Source organism: Primulina tabacum, chromosome 4 (genome assembly GCF_025594145.1).
Source record: "Primulina tabacum isolate GXHZ01 chromosome 4, ASM2559414v2, whole genome shotgun sequence".
Taxonomy (NCBI): Eukaryota; Viridiplantae; Streptophyta; class Magnoliopsida; order Lamiales; family Gesneriaceae; genus Primulina; species Primulina tabacum.
This window is the reverse complement of record NC_134553.1, coordinates 8,772,918-8,789,627: the sequence shown is the minus strand read 5'-3', so window position 1 is coordinate 8,789,627 and position 16,710 is coordinate 8,772,918. Positions and strand designations below refer to the sequence as shown.

The 16,710-nt window shown below is 37.0% G+C and overlaps 2 protein-coding genes across 4 annotated transcripts; one reads left to right on the top strand and one right to left on the bottom strand.

The window, feature by feature from the left end:
* Positions 1–402: 402 nt before the first annotated feature.
* On the bottom strand, positions 403–2,136 carry LOC142543013 (uncharacterized). Of its 3 annotated transcripts, none has more exons than XM_075649971.1 (3): positions 1,925–2,136; positions 1,758–1,852; positions 403–541 (listed from the first exon to the last, which is right to left on the bottom strand). In XM_075649971.1, exons 1-2 carry the CDS (start codon positions 2,018–2,020, stop codon positions 1,787–1,789), a joined length of 162 nt encoding a protein of 53 aa, XP_075506086.1. In that variant the 5' UTR covers positions 2,021–2,136; the 3' UTR covers positions 403–541; positions 1,758–1,786. The 3 variants fall into 3 exon arrangements, with proteins under 3 accessions (XP_075506086.1, XP_075506085.1, XP_075506084.1); XM_075649970.1 differs by lacking the exon at positions 403–541 and adding an exon at positions 674–978 and having other exon boundaries at positions 1,925–2,135; XM_075649969.1 differs by lacking the exon at positions 403–541 and adding an exon at positions 674–982 and having other exon boundaries at positions 1,925–2,133.
* Positions 2,137–3,255: 1,119 nt separating this feature from the next.
* LOC142543011 (uncharacterized) lies at positions 3,256–10,121 on the top strand. The gene is made up of 14 exons (XM_075649966.1): positions 3,256–3,566; positions 3,793–3,874; positions 4,345–4,582; positions 4,850–4,891; positions 5,174–5,245; positions 5,393–5,528; positions 5,768–5,925; positions 6,703–6,787; positions 7,143–7,330; positions 7,556–7,717; positions 7,796–7,945; positions 8,068–8,328; positions 8,511–8,783; positions 9,840–10,121. Exons 1-14 carry the CDS (start codon positions 3,512–3,514, stop codon positions 10,083–10,085), a joined length of 2,148 nt encoding a protein of 715 aa, XP_075506081.1. The 5' UTR covers positions 3,256–3,511; the 3' UTR covers positions 10,086–10,121.
* Positions 10,122–16,710: the final 6,589 nt, after the last annotated feature.

Sequence of the window (16,710 nt, the reverse complement as noted above, 5' to 3'; positions counted from 1 at the left end):
TTTATTTATTTTCCATCAGGAAAAAAAATATTTTTTTTCATTACGTTTCAAAAGTATAATATTGTAATGTATCCTGGAACAATGCTTGATATTCCAAACCACTTTTGTGAAGTGTTGATATATTTTATTGTACTATGTATAATAATTGTGTTAATTATTTTAAAAGCAAGCAGTAAAATAATGAAAAATGAAGCTGAACGGTGGGATTCCACGGCATGGAGTTGGCATGCACACAGTTTTCCACGGCAAAAGTGTCAAATGAAGACAAAAACAATTTAAACTTTCTTACACTGTAAACAAATAAAACCATATATTTTTTGTTTTTGGTGTTCAGTCACCAGTCCACGTCGAGGCTGGCTATGATTTATGCTAATTTTTGTTTTTTCTTTTTTTTTTTAAAAAAAAAAAGGATTTCAGAAAACTCATACTGAAAATGAAAAATATTATATCTTGTAAAAAAAACAAGAACCATACAATTTAAGTTACGCCCGCAATGATGACCAATGAAAATGATTTGTCTGCGTTAAAGAATGCACATATCCTGAAAAAAAGGTAAGTGGTAGTTATTTAAATGTCTTTTGGTGTTGAAAACCTACTCAACTTTTGTGGCTCTTTCAAGAAAAATTAACAGCAGATGAGACTGATCCTTGGCAAAGACTGGCAAACACAACACTAAAATAACATGGGTTCGGTTTATGTTCCAATCAAAGAATAACTTCCCGAAAAAACAACCATTGTCTCAGCGTTTATCCATCTGCTAAAACTAGTTTTGTAGAAATTGAAAACCCACATGACAAGATTGATTATGAGTAACAATAAATATTTGAAAGGTAAATCCAGATTTAACAAGTATAAGACAAGACAATTACGTTATGGCAGCCAACAAAAGGATACAGAACAATATTCGGCAACAGATACCACACAAGCACAAGCTAAAAAGCTATCGAAATTGAATCTGAACGCCTCCTCTCGTGAAACCTTCCTACCAAAGCACCGATTAAATAATCAAAAAAGAGATCATCCAAAGAAGAAACAAACAATAGCAACTCTTTAAAGATCTTGATGGTTAAGCATTCTATATAAAAAAGGCAATGCAGGAACCACAAAGCCACCTACTCTATGGAGTTCAGTCTCAACTCTCGATGATCATTTGGGTTACGTTATCAATCCAAGAACCATCTAATATTATTTGTATTTCTAAATTCAGTTAAGCCAAGTTATCATTCGGACTCCAAATAAACATTTCTGGCAATATTAACCCGGCAAAGGCAGGGGCATTGCAGGTTATCATCCATGTAAAAATTGAGATGAGATTTAGCCTAACTCATCCCCAAAACTAGCTCAAGGGGGAGGATTGTTCAAGTCCATAAATACAATTCTCAAGGAGTTAATCTAACCGATATGGAACATTTAACTCACCCCTCAAGCCCATGAATAATTATATGGAACATAAAATTTACAAGAGATTATTAGTTGACTAATAGACAATCAAACACATAACGGTGGGTTTGGATATGATCAGAACTTGGGTTGTTTGATACCAAGTTAAGATCAAATGCCTACCACTTTAGCAAAAAAATATAGCTCAAACAAGTGGATTCTTCAATTCTATATATACAATTTTCAAAAAACTTAATGACATTTAACAACCCAAAGTTCGCTTCTTTATTCCATATTTAACAAACCACAGAGTATTGAAAATTTGAAATACAACTCATAAGTAGGCCTATTAAACAGATTCCAGCAAGTCTTCTTACCACTATTATATTCCTGGAAATGGATGAACTTAGCGTTTTATCTTTTTCGCTCTTTGGGGTTGCTTCTCAGTGGCTAGTCTGTAGATCCAGTAAACCTACAAAACCGCATCAATTTACATGGAATCGATCGAACAAGATCGTTTAAAGGCATCGATCGCGAAACTCACCAGAGCAATTACGTGGGCAGCGATGAGAAGAACGACCAAGAGAGGCACCAGTTCCAGAAACCATGGACGAATCGAAGTTTTAGGGACATTCGCCATTCTTTTTCTAAAGCCCTACTGTGTTTTGTGCGTGTTTCTTCAGCAGAGCCTACGCTGGAGAAGCGCCCAATTCCAATTTACTTTCAAGCCCTCAAATTAATCAATAATTTATCTTCATGTACTTTCGCTGAGGACGTAAATGAACCAAACCGTTCGTGAGATATTCGAATCTCGATTCGATAAACGCTCGTTTGAGCTCGTTTAATGATGCTCGTTAAGATAAACGAACCAAGTTCAAGCTCTACGATATTGGACTCGTTAGTTCGTGAACATGTTCGCTAGTAAATTTATAAGTAATATCTTAGATGAAAAATAATAATTTTGATATTTAATTTATTGATTTAACGCATTAATTATGAAATATATAGAAAAATCTATTAAATTTATTTATTATAATAAATTGATAAATTTTAATAAGAATATTATATTTTTTTCTAAATATATAATTTATCTTTTAATGAATTTAATGAATATTTAAATGTACAATTCATATTTATTGAGCTCGTTTAGATTTGATAAAAATTTGAATAATCTCGTGAGCCATGAATAAATTTTGTTAAATAAAGCTCGAGCTCGACTCGATTATAAATAAGTCAAGCTCAAACATTCAAGAGTTCGGCTCGACTCGACTCGATTACATCCCTAACCCTCGCATATTTTTTTCCTTAGAATTTACTATCCTTTGTTGTTTAGTTTTATATTACAATCATTAAATAATTTTATATAAAAAGGTAAAATTTATTTAAATGCAAATTAGAGTGATTTGTCCGACCTTAGCATCTAATTTACCACAAAAATATTAAAGCGAGTTTTTTGTCATATGTTGTCATGTATCAATATTTATGAGATATTCAATCGGATTTATATATATTATAAAAATTAGTATTTTTAATATAAAAAATTAATTTTTTATGAATAGAACATTTTACAAAATTATCGTGATGATAGATGTCATCGGAAATGAGTAGATTTCTTGTGAGACAATATCACGAATCTTATCTGTGTGACGGGTCAACCCTATCGATATTCACAATAAAAAGTAATACTCTTAGCATAAAAAATAATATTTTTTATGGTGATCTAAATAAGATACATGTCTCATAAAATACGCTCTATGAAACCGTCTTACACATATTTTTGCAACGAAAAATTATATATATATTTAAAATTAGAAATTGGGTTTGGATCTGAGGAGAAACTCTAGATTCGGGACAGGGCCTATCCATACATAACCTTATAACCCCACACTTGCTCTACGTGTCAACCAATAGAGCAGCCCACGCGTACGTATTCGAAATTCTGTGCAATTCGAGATCAAACTGGGCTGCTGCACTCGCCGCCGCTCTCTCTATTAAGCACGCGCAAACGGATGGCAGCAGAGCTTTCCGCTTCCGTTATTTAACGAACCGCCTGTGATCTAATCGTTATTTGGATTTTTAACAAAATTTTATAAAACATAGAGGAAAATTCATACATGCAGCATCTGTGTCGATGAGGAGCCTTGCTGCGTGCCTCAGACGGAATCGTCTTCCACTTCACCGCGCGAGTAATTCCTTCTTGGCTTTTTTGGGACCGCTCATTATTTGTTGCTGTATCTGGTGTTATATGCAATTTATAGTTGATTTGGTGGTTCCCTGTGGAATTAAGTGAATGGGGTTGAGAATGTTTTTCCTTGCTTTACGCTTTCTAGATTTGTGAATACGTGATCTGGTATGTTGTGCTCTTCTATGGTGAGTACACGTTGATGCTCATGTTTTCTGGGGCTTTTGCAGTTCTTCGGAATGTGAATTCTTATGAGACTATCCGATGGAAGTGGATGCTTTTAAGAGGGCCAAAAGATCTTGTCGCGAGAGGGTATGTTGAAAACATTGTAAGACGCTTTTTGCACCCATAGTTCCGGACAGTCATGGAAATAAGCATTGTTTGAGCTTTGATTACAACCGAAGACAATATGGTGTGGTATCCCAGTCTATTGTGTTTCTGGGATACCTGTGTTACCAGAATTATATGACACTTGAATTATATATTTATTGTTCGAAGGCATGTTGCAATATGTTTGTGGCTTTGTTGTTTGGAGCTATACATCATCCATTATTTCTGTTGTGATGAATGAGAAATTTGACCAAATACCACAATTGATGTCGTTGTTACCTGAGTTTTGAATGTGATGTGTGGGGATCTTCATTCTGCAGGTGCATCCTTTTAGATGTGCCAAATATTCGGTTACTCTGGAGTACCCTTAATTAAGTTGATCCATACAGTCTTGAAACAACTTTGACCTTACTCTCTAGCTTCTCATATTTTCTGTACTGGATTTGATGCAGTTTTTCCAGTGGCTATTCCAGTGTGCACGGTGAAAGGCCATCTGCAGAGTATGCAAAGTTGAGGAAAGAGTCGCTTGAAACAAAATTTGGACTTGCACTTGGTTTGAAAAGTGTTTCCATGTTTTACCGATTTGGCCCATTCTTGGCTTTGTATAGAGCTGCGATAATTTCATTCCATGTGTTGAAGCTAACCATCTGGCGCTTATTTGTCCAAGATATGAAAAAGCGTTCGGTCAAGGTTGGTTTCTACTTTTTACTTGCGCAACAAGAAGTGAAAATAGTTCATTTCCCAGAACAGATTGTAAAACATATTGGGTTAATCCTCTGTGCTGAAACTTTGTGAATGTGGTTTGACAAAGCATTTGTATTATTGCTTAGATTGTGAATACAGAAGTTGGTAATTTATGATAAATATTAAATTTTATACATCTGCCACTGCATTGATTGCTGCATTTAACTGTCATTTTCTATCTTACTAATAAATTCCCGAACTTGTCATTTTCAGTTCCGTGAAACTCTTATTCGCTTGGGGCCCTTTTATGTTAAGGCAAGTTATATTTTATGATCTTATCCTATTGTTTCTATGCTGTTGTATCATTTTTCTCTTTCGAGAAGAGCTGCATTTTTTTGGTTTTTTAATATGGTATCAGTTTTGCTTCTTGATCATGTTACTGAGCTGTTGACTACCTTACGCGATATAGATAACAGATGCACATTAGACATTCTGGAGCCAAATTTCATATTCAAAGTTGTCTATGATAAAACATTATTTAATGGCAAGTTTGATGTAGATGAATTGTTTCATCCGATGTGCCGTTCGATTTTGCAGCTTGGACAGGCTTTGAGCACAAGACCAGATATTTTACCAACTGTATATTGCCTGGAACTTGCTAAATTACAGGTATGCCCGTGTTTCCAATTTTATTCCGTAAGATTGGTCGAGTACTGGAACGGGCTACAGAAATTTTCTGGTTCACTTTCATGAAACCTGGCCCATGAAATTTTCTATTGCTTCCTATGTATCAACTGAAGCCAACGCTAATATCAGGACCAAATACCTCCATTTCCAACGGATGTTGCCATTAAATCCATCGAGTCACAGTTGGGGATGCCAGTATCGCAGATATTTGCTGATATCAGTGAGGAGCCTATTGCGGCAGCATCCTTAGGACAAGTCTATAAAGGTTAGAGAATTGAGATCTGAATCAGATTTTCGATTATGCACCCCATTCCATTTTACATTGGTCTGGTTTTCTTTCAGGGCCTTTTTTCCCATTTTCAGATTGGGAAGAATAAGAGGCCCTTATTGGTCTATTGAGGATGACTGTATCTAATTTAACTAAATTTGTGTTTTCCATTGGTCTATTGAGGATGACTGTATCTAATTTAACTAAATTTGTGTTTTCCGTTTCAAGTTTTGCAGCTCACCTGCATTCTGGAGAGCTAGTAGCTGTCAAAGTTCAGCGGCCGGGTATGTCACATTTATTGACCCTTGATGCCCTATTATTTCGTATGATTGGAGGTCAACTGAGGAGATTTGCTAAAGCTCGCAGAGATCTGTTAGTAGCAGTGAATGAAATGGTGAGCCTCTTGATTGTGTAACTTTTGATAGCCTTAGGACGTCAGACGTAATTCTATCATGGCTATCACATTTTCTTCAAGAAAATTTGTATACACTCTAGCTCGCATTGAACATCTGCGATTCACATGCACAAGGTATTTGTGTTGTAAATAAGCCAGAAGTAAATTCTACAGATTGCCTGATGAGTTTCTTTCAGTTCCTGATGATACCTGAACTCTGAGATGATTAGTTGCCTGCTTTATATGCTTTACATCATTTCTTGATATTTTCTTGGTAGGCTGATACTTTTAGGGGCATAAAACCTTTATGCTAACCAGAAAGATAAAATTTTGTTGACAAAGTTGAGCAAAATCAGCGATACTTTACACACTGAAATAATAGTTAAAGTTACAAAATAAATATGACATGCTTAAAGAGAAGATTATGCTATAAAGGTGAAGCATGGTTGATGTTGTGTAATATTTGTTCTTATGGGTGTGGTGTGTATAGCACGATTCAGCTCATTAAGAAGTATTGATGAATAGTATTGGAATATAAATCGTTCCTTTCTCTGCCATTATTCTTGAATAATAATTCATTCACGTGTGTTATATTTCTTTGGAGATTAATAAATGTTTATGAGTTCTTTATTTAGATGGATGGAACAGATTAAACTTTAAGATGATGATATTTAACGATGAAAATTCTATCAACTTCATTATGTCATATAGCACCAACTTCGAGTTGGGTTGTCTATTTATGTGCCTCAATTTCTTTGATTTTGCTTGATTGGATAGGTGAGACATATGTTTGAGGAAATTGACTACATCTTGGAGGGTCAAAATGCTGAGCGCTTCGCTGATCTCTATGCTTTTTACCGCCGTACGTTCTTCTAAAGCTTAGACAACTAATCTCATTCTGAGGGTAAATAACTTCAGAATGCTAGCATGAGTTTGTATATGAACTTAACACTCTATTGGCTTTTGTACCAAGTATTAAAGCTATTTTTGGATTTGCGGAACTTACTATGTAAAAGCATTTGACAAAATATTTCCTTGTATCTCCCTATTATTTATGATAATCAATTTTTTTTTTCAGTTTTGGTGGTAAAATTTTTAGCTAAGAATGGAACTTCCCCTCTCAAAACTTCAGTATTTCCCTTCCAAGTCAATCTCATGTTGTATGGTATGCATTCATCAGTATAACCTTCAACTTAAATGTTATTGTCAATCACCAGGTAATGACAAAACTAATTCAAAAGATAGCACGGCATATCAGAAAGCAAGTGGTATAAAAGTGCCCAAAATATATTGGAATTTAACCCGAAAAGCTGTGCTCACCATGGAATGGATTGATGGGATCAAGCTTACAGATGAAAATCGTCTGAGTGAGGCCTGTCTAAATCGAAAGCAACTAATACATGAGGTAAAGTTGCCAAGGTCCTGATGAGCTCTCTGCATTGTTGTACTTATTATTTCGGTTTATGTTTTTCATTAGCTTTTAGTCGCCTGGTTCTTTTACTATTTTAAAGGTAAGGTGTTTGATATCACATGATTTTATATTATTATATCTCCAGTTTCATCTGGTGTCGGTTACTTCTGCCAGTTAGTGTATGTAAATTAATTTCTAATCCTTGATCACAACGTTTAGGGTTTGTATTGCTCTTTGATGCAATTGCTTGAGGTGGGATTTTTTCATGCTGATCCTCATCCTGGAAATCTTGTAGCCACTGCGGACGGGTCCCTTGCTTATTTCGATTTTGGTATGATGGGTGATATTCCCCGCCACTATCGCGTGGGACTCATTAGAGTGGTAAGAACAATTGTTGTCCTTTTTGTTATGGAAATATTATCTTATGTTTGACTTATTTGGAATGAGTGTTTGTGTCAGCTTGTGCACTTTGTCAATCGTGACTCTTTGGGGTTGGCAAATGATTTTTTATCTCTAGGATTTTTACCTGAAGGGGTTGATATATATTCTGTCTCAGATGCTTTGCAAGCATCTTTTGGTGATGGAACGAGACTATCCCAGGATTTTCGGGTTAGTAAGTCTAAATTGCTTGTAGTGTGATTAGAAACTAATATGCAGAGTGTCGATCATATTTTTCGTTTTTTTGCTCATTAGTTCATAATGCCTCTGAATATTATCCTCCTTGGACTCAGGGAATAATGAATCAGCTATACAATATTATGTATGAATTCAATTTCTCTCTTCCTCCGGACTATGCCCTTGTGATAAGAGCCCTGGGATCTCTTGAAGGAACTGCAAAAATCTTGGATCCTGATTTTAAAGTTGTGGAGAGTGCATATCCATTCGTTATTGGTAGGTTGTTGGTTGACCCAAGTCCAGACATGAGAAAAATCTTGGGTCAGCTCCTCATCCGTAATGATGGCTCAGTGAGATGGAATCGGCTAGAAAAATTGGTGATTTCTCTATTTTATGATGTGATTTCACACTTCTCTTGTCAGAATGCTGTAACTATTTACTTTTCATTTCTTGGTCCAATCTTATTGAGCTCCATGTTGAGGTTTTTAATATTTATCTCTATTGAATTGAAGCATTTCCTTTTGTTTACAATTTTTATTTGTCTGTCCACATTTTTTAGATATTAGCAATATCCGAGCAAGCTTCTCAAGTCAATGAGACATCGAAACCCCAAGAAATCTTTTCAAGTTCATTAGGATGGAATTCGTTTGATATTCGTGCTGTAGTATCTGCGACTGAGGATCTTTTCCAATTTATTTTGTCCAAAAAAGGCTCAAGGGTACGGGTTTTTCTAATTAGGGATATCCTCAAGGCAGCTGATACATTTCTCGAGGATGACGTAGTTTCTCGCTTTTCCAACAAAAAATTTCAAGTTGAAATATCAGAATCAGAGGTTTGTCTCTGTATTTTGAGATCTTTTACATAAATCATATTTATGAAGCTGTTTTATGTTCAAGGTTCTATATATTCTTTAAATTCTACTTTTAGATTTTTTTCCCTGAAGAATGGTTAGGTGATCAAGTTGCAGTATAGATTAGAATATATTTTTGGAATGGACTAATGTGTTTGATTTCGTTTTTGGAGTTACTGGGAAAATCTTTTGGAGAAATGGATGGAAATGTTTTGTGGGAGAAGAAGTTTCGTGTTTATTATTTTTTGTGAGGGCTTTTTATATCGTAGACGCAACGTAGTGTCAGAATTTCTTTGATGATGATGTCATGCCATGATATAAAATAATTTTAAACTTTAAAAATTCCTTTTTCCAACTTCGAGAATGATGTAATAACATGATATTTTGAAGAGGTGAGAATTGAATAATAGTGAATAATGATTATGTTGGAAGATGTGAAGAGGAGGGAGAAACATGTTTTCAGGGAAGAGAATGATAATATATTTTTGTTTCTATTTGGCTGTTGGAAATTATTTGTGAAACGACCAAGAAAAGGGTGAATCTCCCCCCTTTGTTATCTCATTTAGCTGTTGTAATGGGAGAGTATCTTTGGAACTTGCATCATATTATCATTTATTTCTATTTTGGGAGTGGAAAATTATGAAAGCAAAACCAAACAGGTTGTAAATCCTCTGGCTTATGTTAGCTCCATAAGCTGTTTATTGCCTTTTCCTTGGGACTGTATCATGCCAACCTACCGTGTAGCTGCGGAGGATATCGACCAGCCCACTTCATTTTCCATCCATGTAAAGAATGGACCATGTCCTTCACAAAATATGTCATACACAAAAGACATGAACACGGTACCTAGAGTTGAATTTTGATGTTTAGATTCCTTGGTGAGTTATTTGGCTATCTGCATTGTCATTGGAGACAAGAAGCCTGATTCACATATGGGTCTGTCTTGCTGCATAAACATGTTGAATTCCTGGTTACTTTTAGGGCCACAATGTCTGTTTCTATTTAAAGTTTTAAACCCCGTTCTCTTTCCATTCACAGGATTACAAAACACTACTGAGAGTGGTTGCTGGGTTTCAATCTCTAAGAAATGCAGTGAAGTTGGCTCCGGATGCGTGGACAGCTATGGTCATACGTCTTGCGTTGAAACCGGAGTTTCAAAGATTTGTATTTGATGTAGTGTCAGCATTATCATCACATTCTTGCCACAAATTGCCAGAAACATTATGGATTTGTATTTCCCAAATTATTCACAAGTCAGTGAAGGACGGTCCTCCAAATTTATGACATAATAAAACTTTTTATCTCCTTTTGCATTATTATTATTTTTTTCAGTAAATAAATTAATTTACTTAATCAAAGCCAATAGAAATACAGCATACCCAGACCAAAAAATATGAAAGTCGATACAAGATAGATAATCTGCTAACATCTAGAATTGGAACAAACAACTATCAATATCTGGTGCAGTCCCCTCGGACATGGCATTTCTGGCGGTCCAAATGTGATGACTGTCGCGGAGAAAGTCAATCCTCGAGCCTGAGTAATCCCTGAGGTACCTCAGAATGATTTCTGAATCATTCGAGAGCGCTTTGGAGAGTCGTCATAGCATATCTTATCTTCATTTTCCTGACTCGCATCCATAATTCCTTGCTGAAGTAGCTAGCAATCAAAGAATGGATGATCAAGACTGTCCATACCTGTATGACTGAGGCAGCAACTTTTATCCAGCACGAAAGACAATCTATCATGGGTGGAGAAATTTTCCCAGCGCAGCAAGCCAAAGAGCGAATGCATGCTTTGAGTAGGTCTGAAGAACTTATAAGCTGATGCATTCCTAATCATGAGAATGGGCTTCATAAGAGGAGAATCAGAGCGCTTCACAATCCAGTCCCATAAATCCATTCTAGAGAGAGAGAGACATGATACACCCTTGGGATATTTGCTCATAAAAAAAAAATTCTTACCAAGGACCATCAAGCGTATGTTCAGGATAAGAATTGTGTTCTTTGCAATGAGGATAATGAATCGTTTGAGCATTTGTTCTTCTCCTGTAAAATAACAAATGAGGTCTGGAATAAAGTCAAATTTTGGTTGGGACTGAAAAAAAATGATGGGATCGGCTCATGCACTACTAACTGTGTTCAGAGGTGTATATCGTGGAAATTCAAGAGTTGCTAAGATTAGGGTTGCGGCAATTGCTGCAACCATTTACCACATCTGGGACATGAGGAACCGGAAATTATTCGATGATGAACGTGTGGCGGCAGAAGCCATTTTGAGGAAAATTCAAATCTTGTCTTTTAGACTCTATTTCTAAACGGGAAATGGCATTGTGCGGTAATGTGACGAAGGGGTTGTGGTAATGTGACGAAGGGGTGATATGTTTGGCACTTGTTTGTTTGTTTTTTTTTTTTGATGGAATCCCGGAGAATGCCCCGTGTATTTGTTACTGGAAATCCGGGGTACTTGTTACTGGAAATCCGGGGTACGCCTCGTGTATTTGTATATCCTCCTTTGTGAAAATCGTTTTGCTATGACGTTGACTCTATTATTTTAAGATTTTTGATGCCAGAGTGGTACTTCGAGCAGCAACATTTAACCTACTATTAGCAATGGTCTCTGCACAAGAACATTTGAGGATGCGGCACCCATACTTGGTGCCAGTCGCATGTATAGTATATCATATGGACAAATAGCAATATAGTATATGTGACGGCGGCTGCCTTTACGGGCCATGGTGCGAGCTTTACGGTTGTGCACATGTTATCTCAGTCATTTGGGTATGTGTTTGTCATTTTGATGATTGAGATACAAATCGTTTGATATTATGTTAGTAATCGGGGATATTCCTCGAGTAGTGGTAAATGTTGATCCGGGGTATGCCCTGAGTACTTGAAATAGACTGTGTGTGTAGGGCAATGTAGCTATTTGATAGATTCAGAAGGTGAGTTATAGGCTTTCTTTTGGGTTATCCCATTATATTTGTATATAATTTTATTTACCCTTTAATGAAATATATTTTCATTAAAAAAAGAGTAGAGATTTGTTCCAACTCCGAAGATCCCTAAGCCCCACCCAAAGAAGCCCAAGAAACATGACTAGAATTCCAGATATGATCGGCAGAGGTTGTAGATACGATCGATGATGCCCTAAGGGACTGGCATAATGGATAACCAAAAACACTCCACCTCTTGGAGGACCGATCTAACAAGCTCAAACTTCACAACATATGTGTTTAGCTCAAATCTTGAAAGCCCAGTAAATATAAGAAGCCTGCAGAATGTGCATAGGCCTAATGGACGAGCCCAAGAAGGTGTCAGTTGAAGACCACGATGGAGGAGTTGATCCACGACGCTTCATGGACGATCGTGAAATATGGCCAAAACTGCTCCTGCGAAGTTGAACAAAAACAGGAAGGAAAAACCATAAAAAGACACAACAAACACATCCAACAAAGGCTACAACAAAGCTCTGCAGAATTCTCTCAATTCTATGTCTGTTTATTTCAATTTCTAGCAGTCAAGTATTTGAATTTTTTACATATTCCTTCAACTTTCTTGTAAAAATGTTGATAAAGTTCATAACAACATAATTATATTTGATGTTGTTAATGGATTCCTCTTGTAATTTTGTCATATTCCTCATTTTGTGTTTGCGTTTTTGAGCCATTTCGAAGGAGTTAGAACTTACGACCAAATCGAGACCTACAACTTTTGGTTAAAGGAGTCGGATTATTTCACAACTTTGGCACGATCATGTGCCTGGCACGCCCCGCAATTTTCGAGTCAAACAAATTGGCACGCCCGATGGGACACGATGCCTCCAAAGCGTAATGAGAAACATGAAGGAATTCCTCCTTCACAGGGGGAGGGCCATCGTTCACATGAAGAAGATACTGATGCTGATGGAAAATCAGTGGAAGGACTGGTACATAGGTTCGAAGAAGAGGCTGTGAAGGAATGAATTTCATTTTCTGGTGGTGAGGGACTTCCAGCAAACTTCATGTTGATCATGGAGAGAAATATCCGCAGTGATCTCAAAGAAATGACCAAAGCTTTCGCTACATGGAATTTGTGGCAGAAGTAAAGGAATGAAAAAAGTCTGTAAAAGAAGAGATTACTACACCAGAAAATGATAAACTTCAAGAAACTGACACCAAATTGTTTAAAGATCAAGGCCAAGGATCGAGGATTTCTCAAGCAGGTTAAAATCGCCGCTTGGGAGTAGCACCGATTCCTGAATCTGCCAGGGAAAGAAGATATACTCCTTCGCACAAAAAGGACGAGGAATTGGGGTTAAAATACCAAAATTGCATTAACAATAAACAAGTGGCTGGTAATATATTTTCTGTGACGTCTCCTAACTTGCATCCGAGGATGTATGGTGATGGGGGAATGCACGGGTATGCAGTACCAAATTCGAGGAATAACACCCGGGGGTCAATTTAACCCCCACACCAATTACGACAAACTCCAGTGTTGGATTTTGAGACGGTACGTGATGTTATTCAAGAGTTGTATGGCCCAGGATTGAGGCCAATCGACCGACTAGAGTTTCACAAACCGTATCCTGACATCGTTGATCGTGACAACCCTTATCCACGAGGATACTGCATTCCAGACTTCACTTTATACTCTAGGGAAGATGGTCAATCTAGCGTGAAATATGTAGCAAGGTTTACAATCCAATGTGGGGAGTTAGCAAATTTGGAGAATTTTTCAAATTACAAGTTACGATTGTTCTTCAATTCTTTGACTAGCACTGGTTTCACGTGGTATGCGACGCTGCATCAAAATTCTATTATGACTTGGCATAATATGGAACGTCAATTCACAATTCTTCCGAACAATACCTGAGATTAGTATAGCGGAATTGTCAAGGGTGGTCCAAAAACCGGGGGAATCCTCTAATGATTTCATTTATAAATTCAAAAAAGTGAGAACTAGATGCCGAGTGTTCCTTCCTGAATCATAGTATGTGAAGATGGCATATCAAGGGCTTGATTTTGAACTTAGAAAGAAGTTCCAAGGGATGTAATTCCGCGATTTTTATGAGCTTGCTGCCAAAGTATCAGAATATGAAGAATTATTGCAGGAGGAGAGTCATAAAAAAAAAATACGGTAGGCTCTTATTTCCAAGAAATTGAGGAAGTCACTTTTGCGGAAGTGGCAAATTTTGGATCACGCATCGTCCCTTTCTTGAGACGCAAGAGCAAAGAAATTTCCAAGAAAAACATTCTTCTAGTGAAAACAACATATACTTTCGATGCGTCAAAGATAGAAGAAATATTTGATCACTTGGTAAAGAAAAAGTTTATAACATTCCCCCCAGATCATAGCTACCCACCAGTGAGGAGATGAAATGCAGAGATTACTGTAAGTATCACAATTCCTTCAACCATAGTACTAATGCTTGTTGGGCTTTCAAAAATGTCTCGCAGGAAAGAATCAACAAGGGAGTCTTAAAATTTCTCGAGAAAAAAAAATAATGATAGTGGATGAAGATTTTTTTTCCCCCGGTAGCCAATTTGAATGTGAGAAGTACTGACTTGTGTTTCTTACTCAATGAGAGAAGAAGGAGTGGAGGTGCGGATAGGTCCATTAAGGTGGGATTTACTTTAAAGAAGTGTTGGGTGCCTCGGAAAATGATATTTGAGGTAAAGATGAAGAAAACAAAAATTTTCATGAAAAAGACCGCTATTACAGTGGGGTTTGTGTGCATTATAGTGGAAGAAATATGAGGTATGATAGGGAATCTATGGCCAAAAGGCCAGAGAACCAGTACCTCAGAAGGTGCTCGTTTCCTAGGTTGGCGAATGGCGAGATAACAAGTGACCCGCAGGCGAATAGAGAGAGAAAAGTGACCCGCAGGTATTCCAGAAGATGATACAGAGGCTAGCACCTCTAGGCTTTGATAGAAAATATGAAAGTAAACCCCGTTTTGTTGTCACTCCCAGAGTAATCCCCAACGACGTATGGAAACGGGTAGAACATCCAAAGTTCCCAAAACCTCTTTTTCGGACCCAAAAACGACGTTTGTTGAGAGAAATAGCTGCTGAGCGCATGTATAAGATGGAGGAGTAGTTCAAAGAGAAGAAAAAATTTGGGAGGAAGGCTACTAAAGATAATGAGGAAGAAGGTGACAACTTGTTATCAGAGGAAGACAGTGAACTAGTAAAGAAAACTACTTTCAAGGTGGGACAAATTTTCGTTTCATTCGAGTGTGCCACTGGCTCGTTAATGTTTGCCAGAGGAGTTTAAACGCAAAAAGATGTTCGAACCCAGTGTATCCACTGGAAACAAAAGTGTTAGGAATCCATTCAAACCAATATTTTGAATGATTGCATTGGTGTTCTTGTGGATGAAGAGAAAAGAGTGTTGATGAAACGACCTACCAATGAGATGACTAAGCATATCAAACAACTCTATATCATAGCTCATGTTAATGAAAATTCGTTGTCTAGGGTACTGATAGATAATGGGTGTGCTGTGAATATTTTACCATACAGAATCCTTCAGCAGTTGGGGAAGAATGTAGAAGACTTGATTCCTACCGAAGTCTTTGTAGCGGCTTTTACTGGAGAATCTACAAAAACTTTGGCAGTGTTGCCAGCAAATATTACTGTGGGGTCTCGCTCCTCGATGCCAGTTTTTTTCATGGTCAATTCCAGTGCTAGATTCCATGCTTTGTTAGGGAGGGATTGGATTTACTCCAATCATTGTGTGCCATCCTCCATGCACCAATTATTGTTGATGTGGAAAGGGGATGAGATGTAAGTGGTACAGGCTGATTTGCAGCCGTATCAATCTAATTCCAGTGTCGTAGAAGCTAGATATTATGATGAAGCTTTTGGTCCAATTAAGTTTCATAACTACAAGGTGCATGGACAACCAGGAGCCGTGTACATGGACACTCAAAAGATTAAAGAAGCAGTTGAGAAGGTTCTCAAACCTACTGCCATGGTCTCTCCTAGACCCATGGTCCGACCTATTATCGAGGAGGTCAATGACTAAGTTTAATAAAAAAGAGGTGGAAGTCGCTGTAACTTCCGAGTATAAAGCCAAAATGCAGCAGCTGGTGAACGAAGTTCAGTCTCAGGAGTTGTGGGATATCGATGGAGCTGAAATAATATTTAAGGAGGAATGTGGAGGTAGCGAGGAAGAAGAGTTGCAAATAGAGGATTAAATCTTAGCTCCAGATCAGATGAAAGATCGACAACCGGAGACAGATTGTTCATAAAGATGGAATAGATGAGAAGTATTGTACAAAGTAGGCTAGATGGTCACTTTGGTAAGTTTTGTCATATTGACTCATAAGAAGTTTCTGTAAATATGTGAGGAATATGCTTTTAAATCATTCCTTGCTGAAGTTGTTTGTAAATAATGATGGAGCATTGTGAATAAATAAAATGATTGCTCATGGAATCCGATGTAGTTGATGTATTTTGAGAGGAATATTTGTTGTGTTGGTTGGCCAAATTGATGATAAAATGAAGTTTGTTTCTGGCATATCTTGAAACCTTGAGGAGTATTGTTTGAAAAATTTTGTTTAACAGTTGATTAGTAACAAATAGTGTTGACCCGCCATGTTTGCATCAATGTTGAAGAAAACAAGCTTTTTGCCATTTGTTTAGTTTTTAGAAAATTTTGGCAGAGTTTCCCTTGTAAATGTGAAATGCCAAAAATACTAATACATGTAAACAAATCCCAAGCAGCATGTATTATGTTAACAACATGTTTCCAAGAACAAAGTTTGGTTTTTAAGCCACTTTTTCAACTCTACACATCAGAAAAAACACTTGTCAAATAATGGCAAACAAGTGCAAAAAAGTACAGCTACTATACCTAGTCTGTATGTTTTATTTCCTCTCAATGTGCATGGCACTCCATACGTATATGCTTAGCTGGTT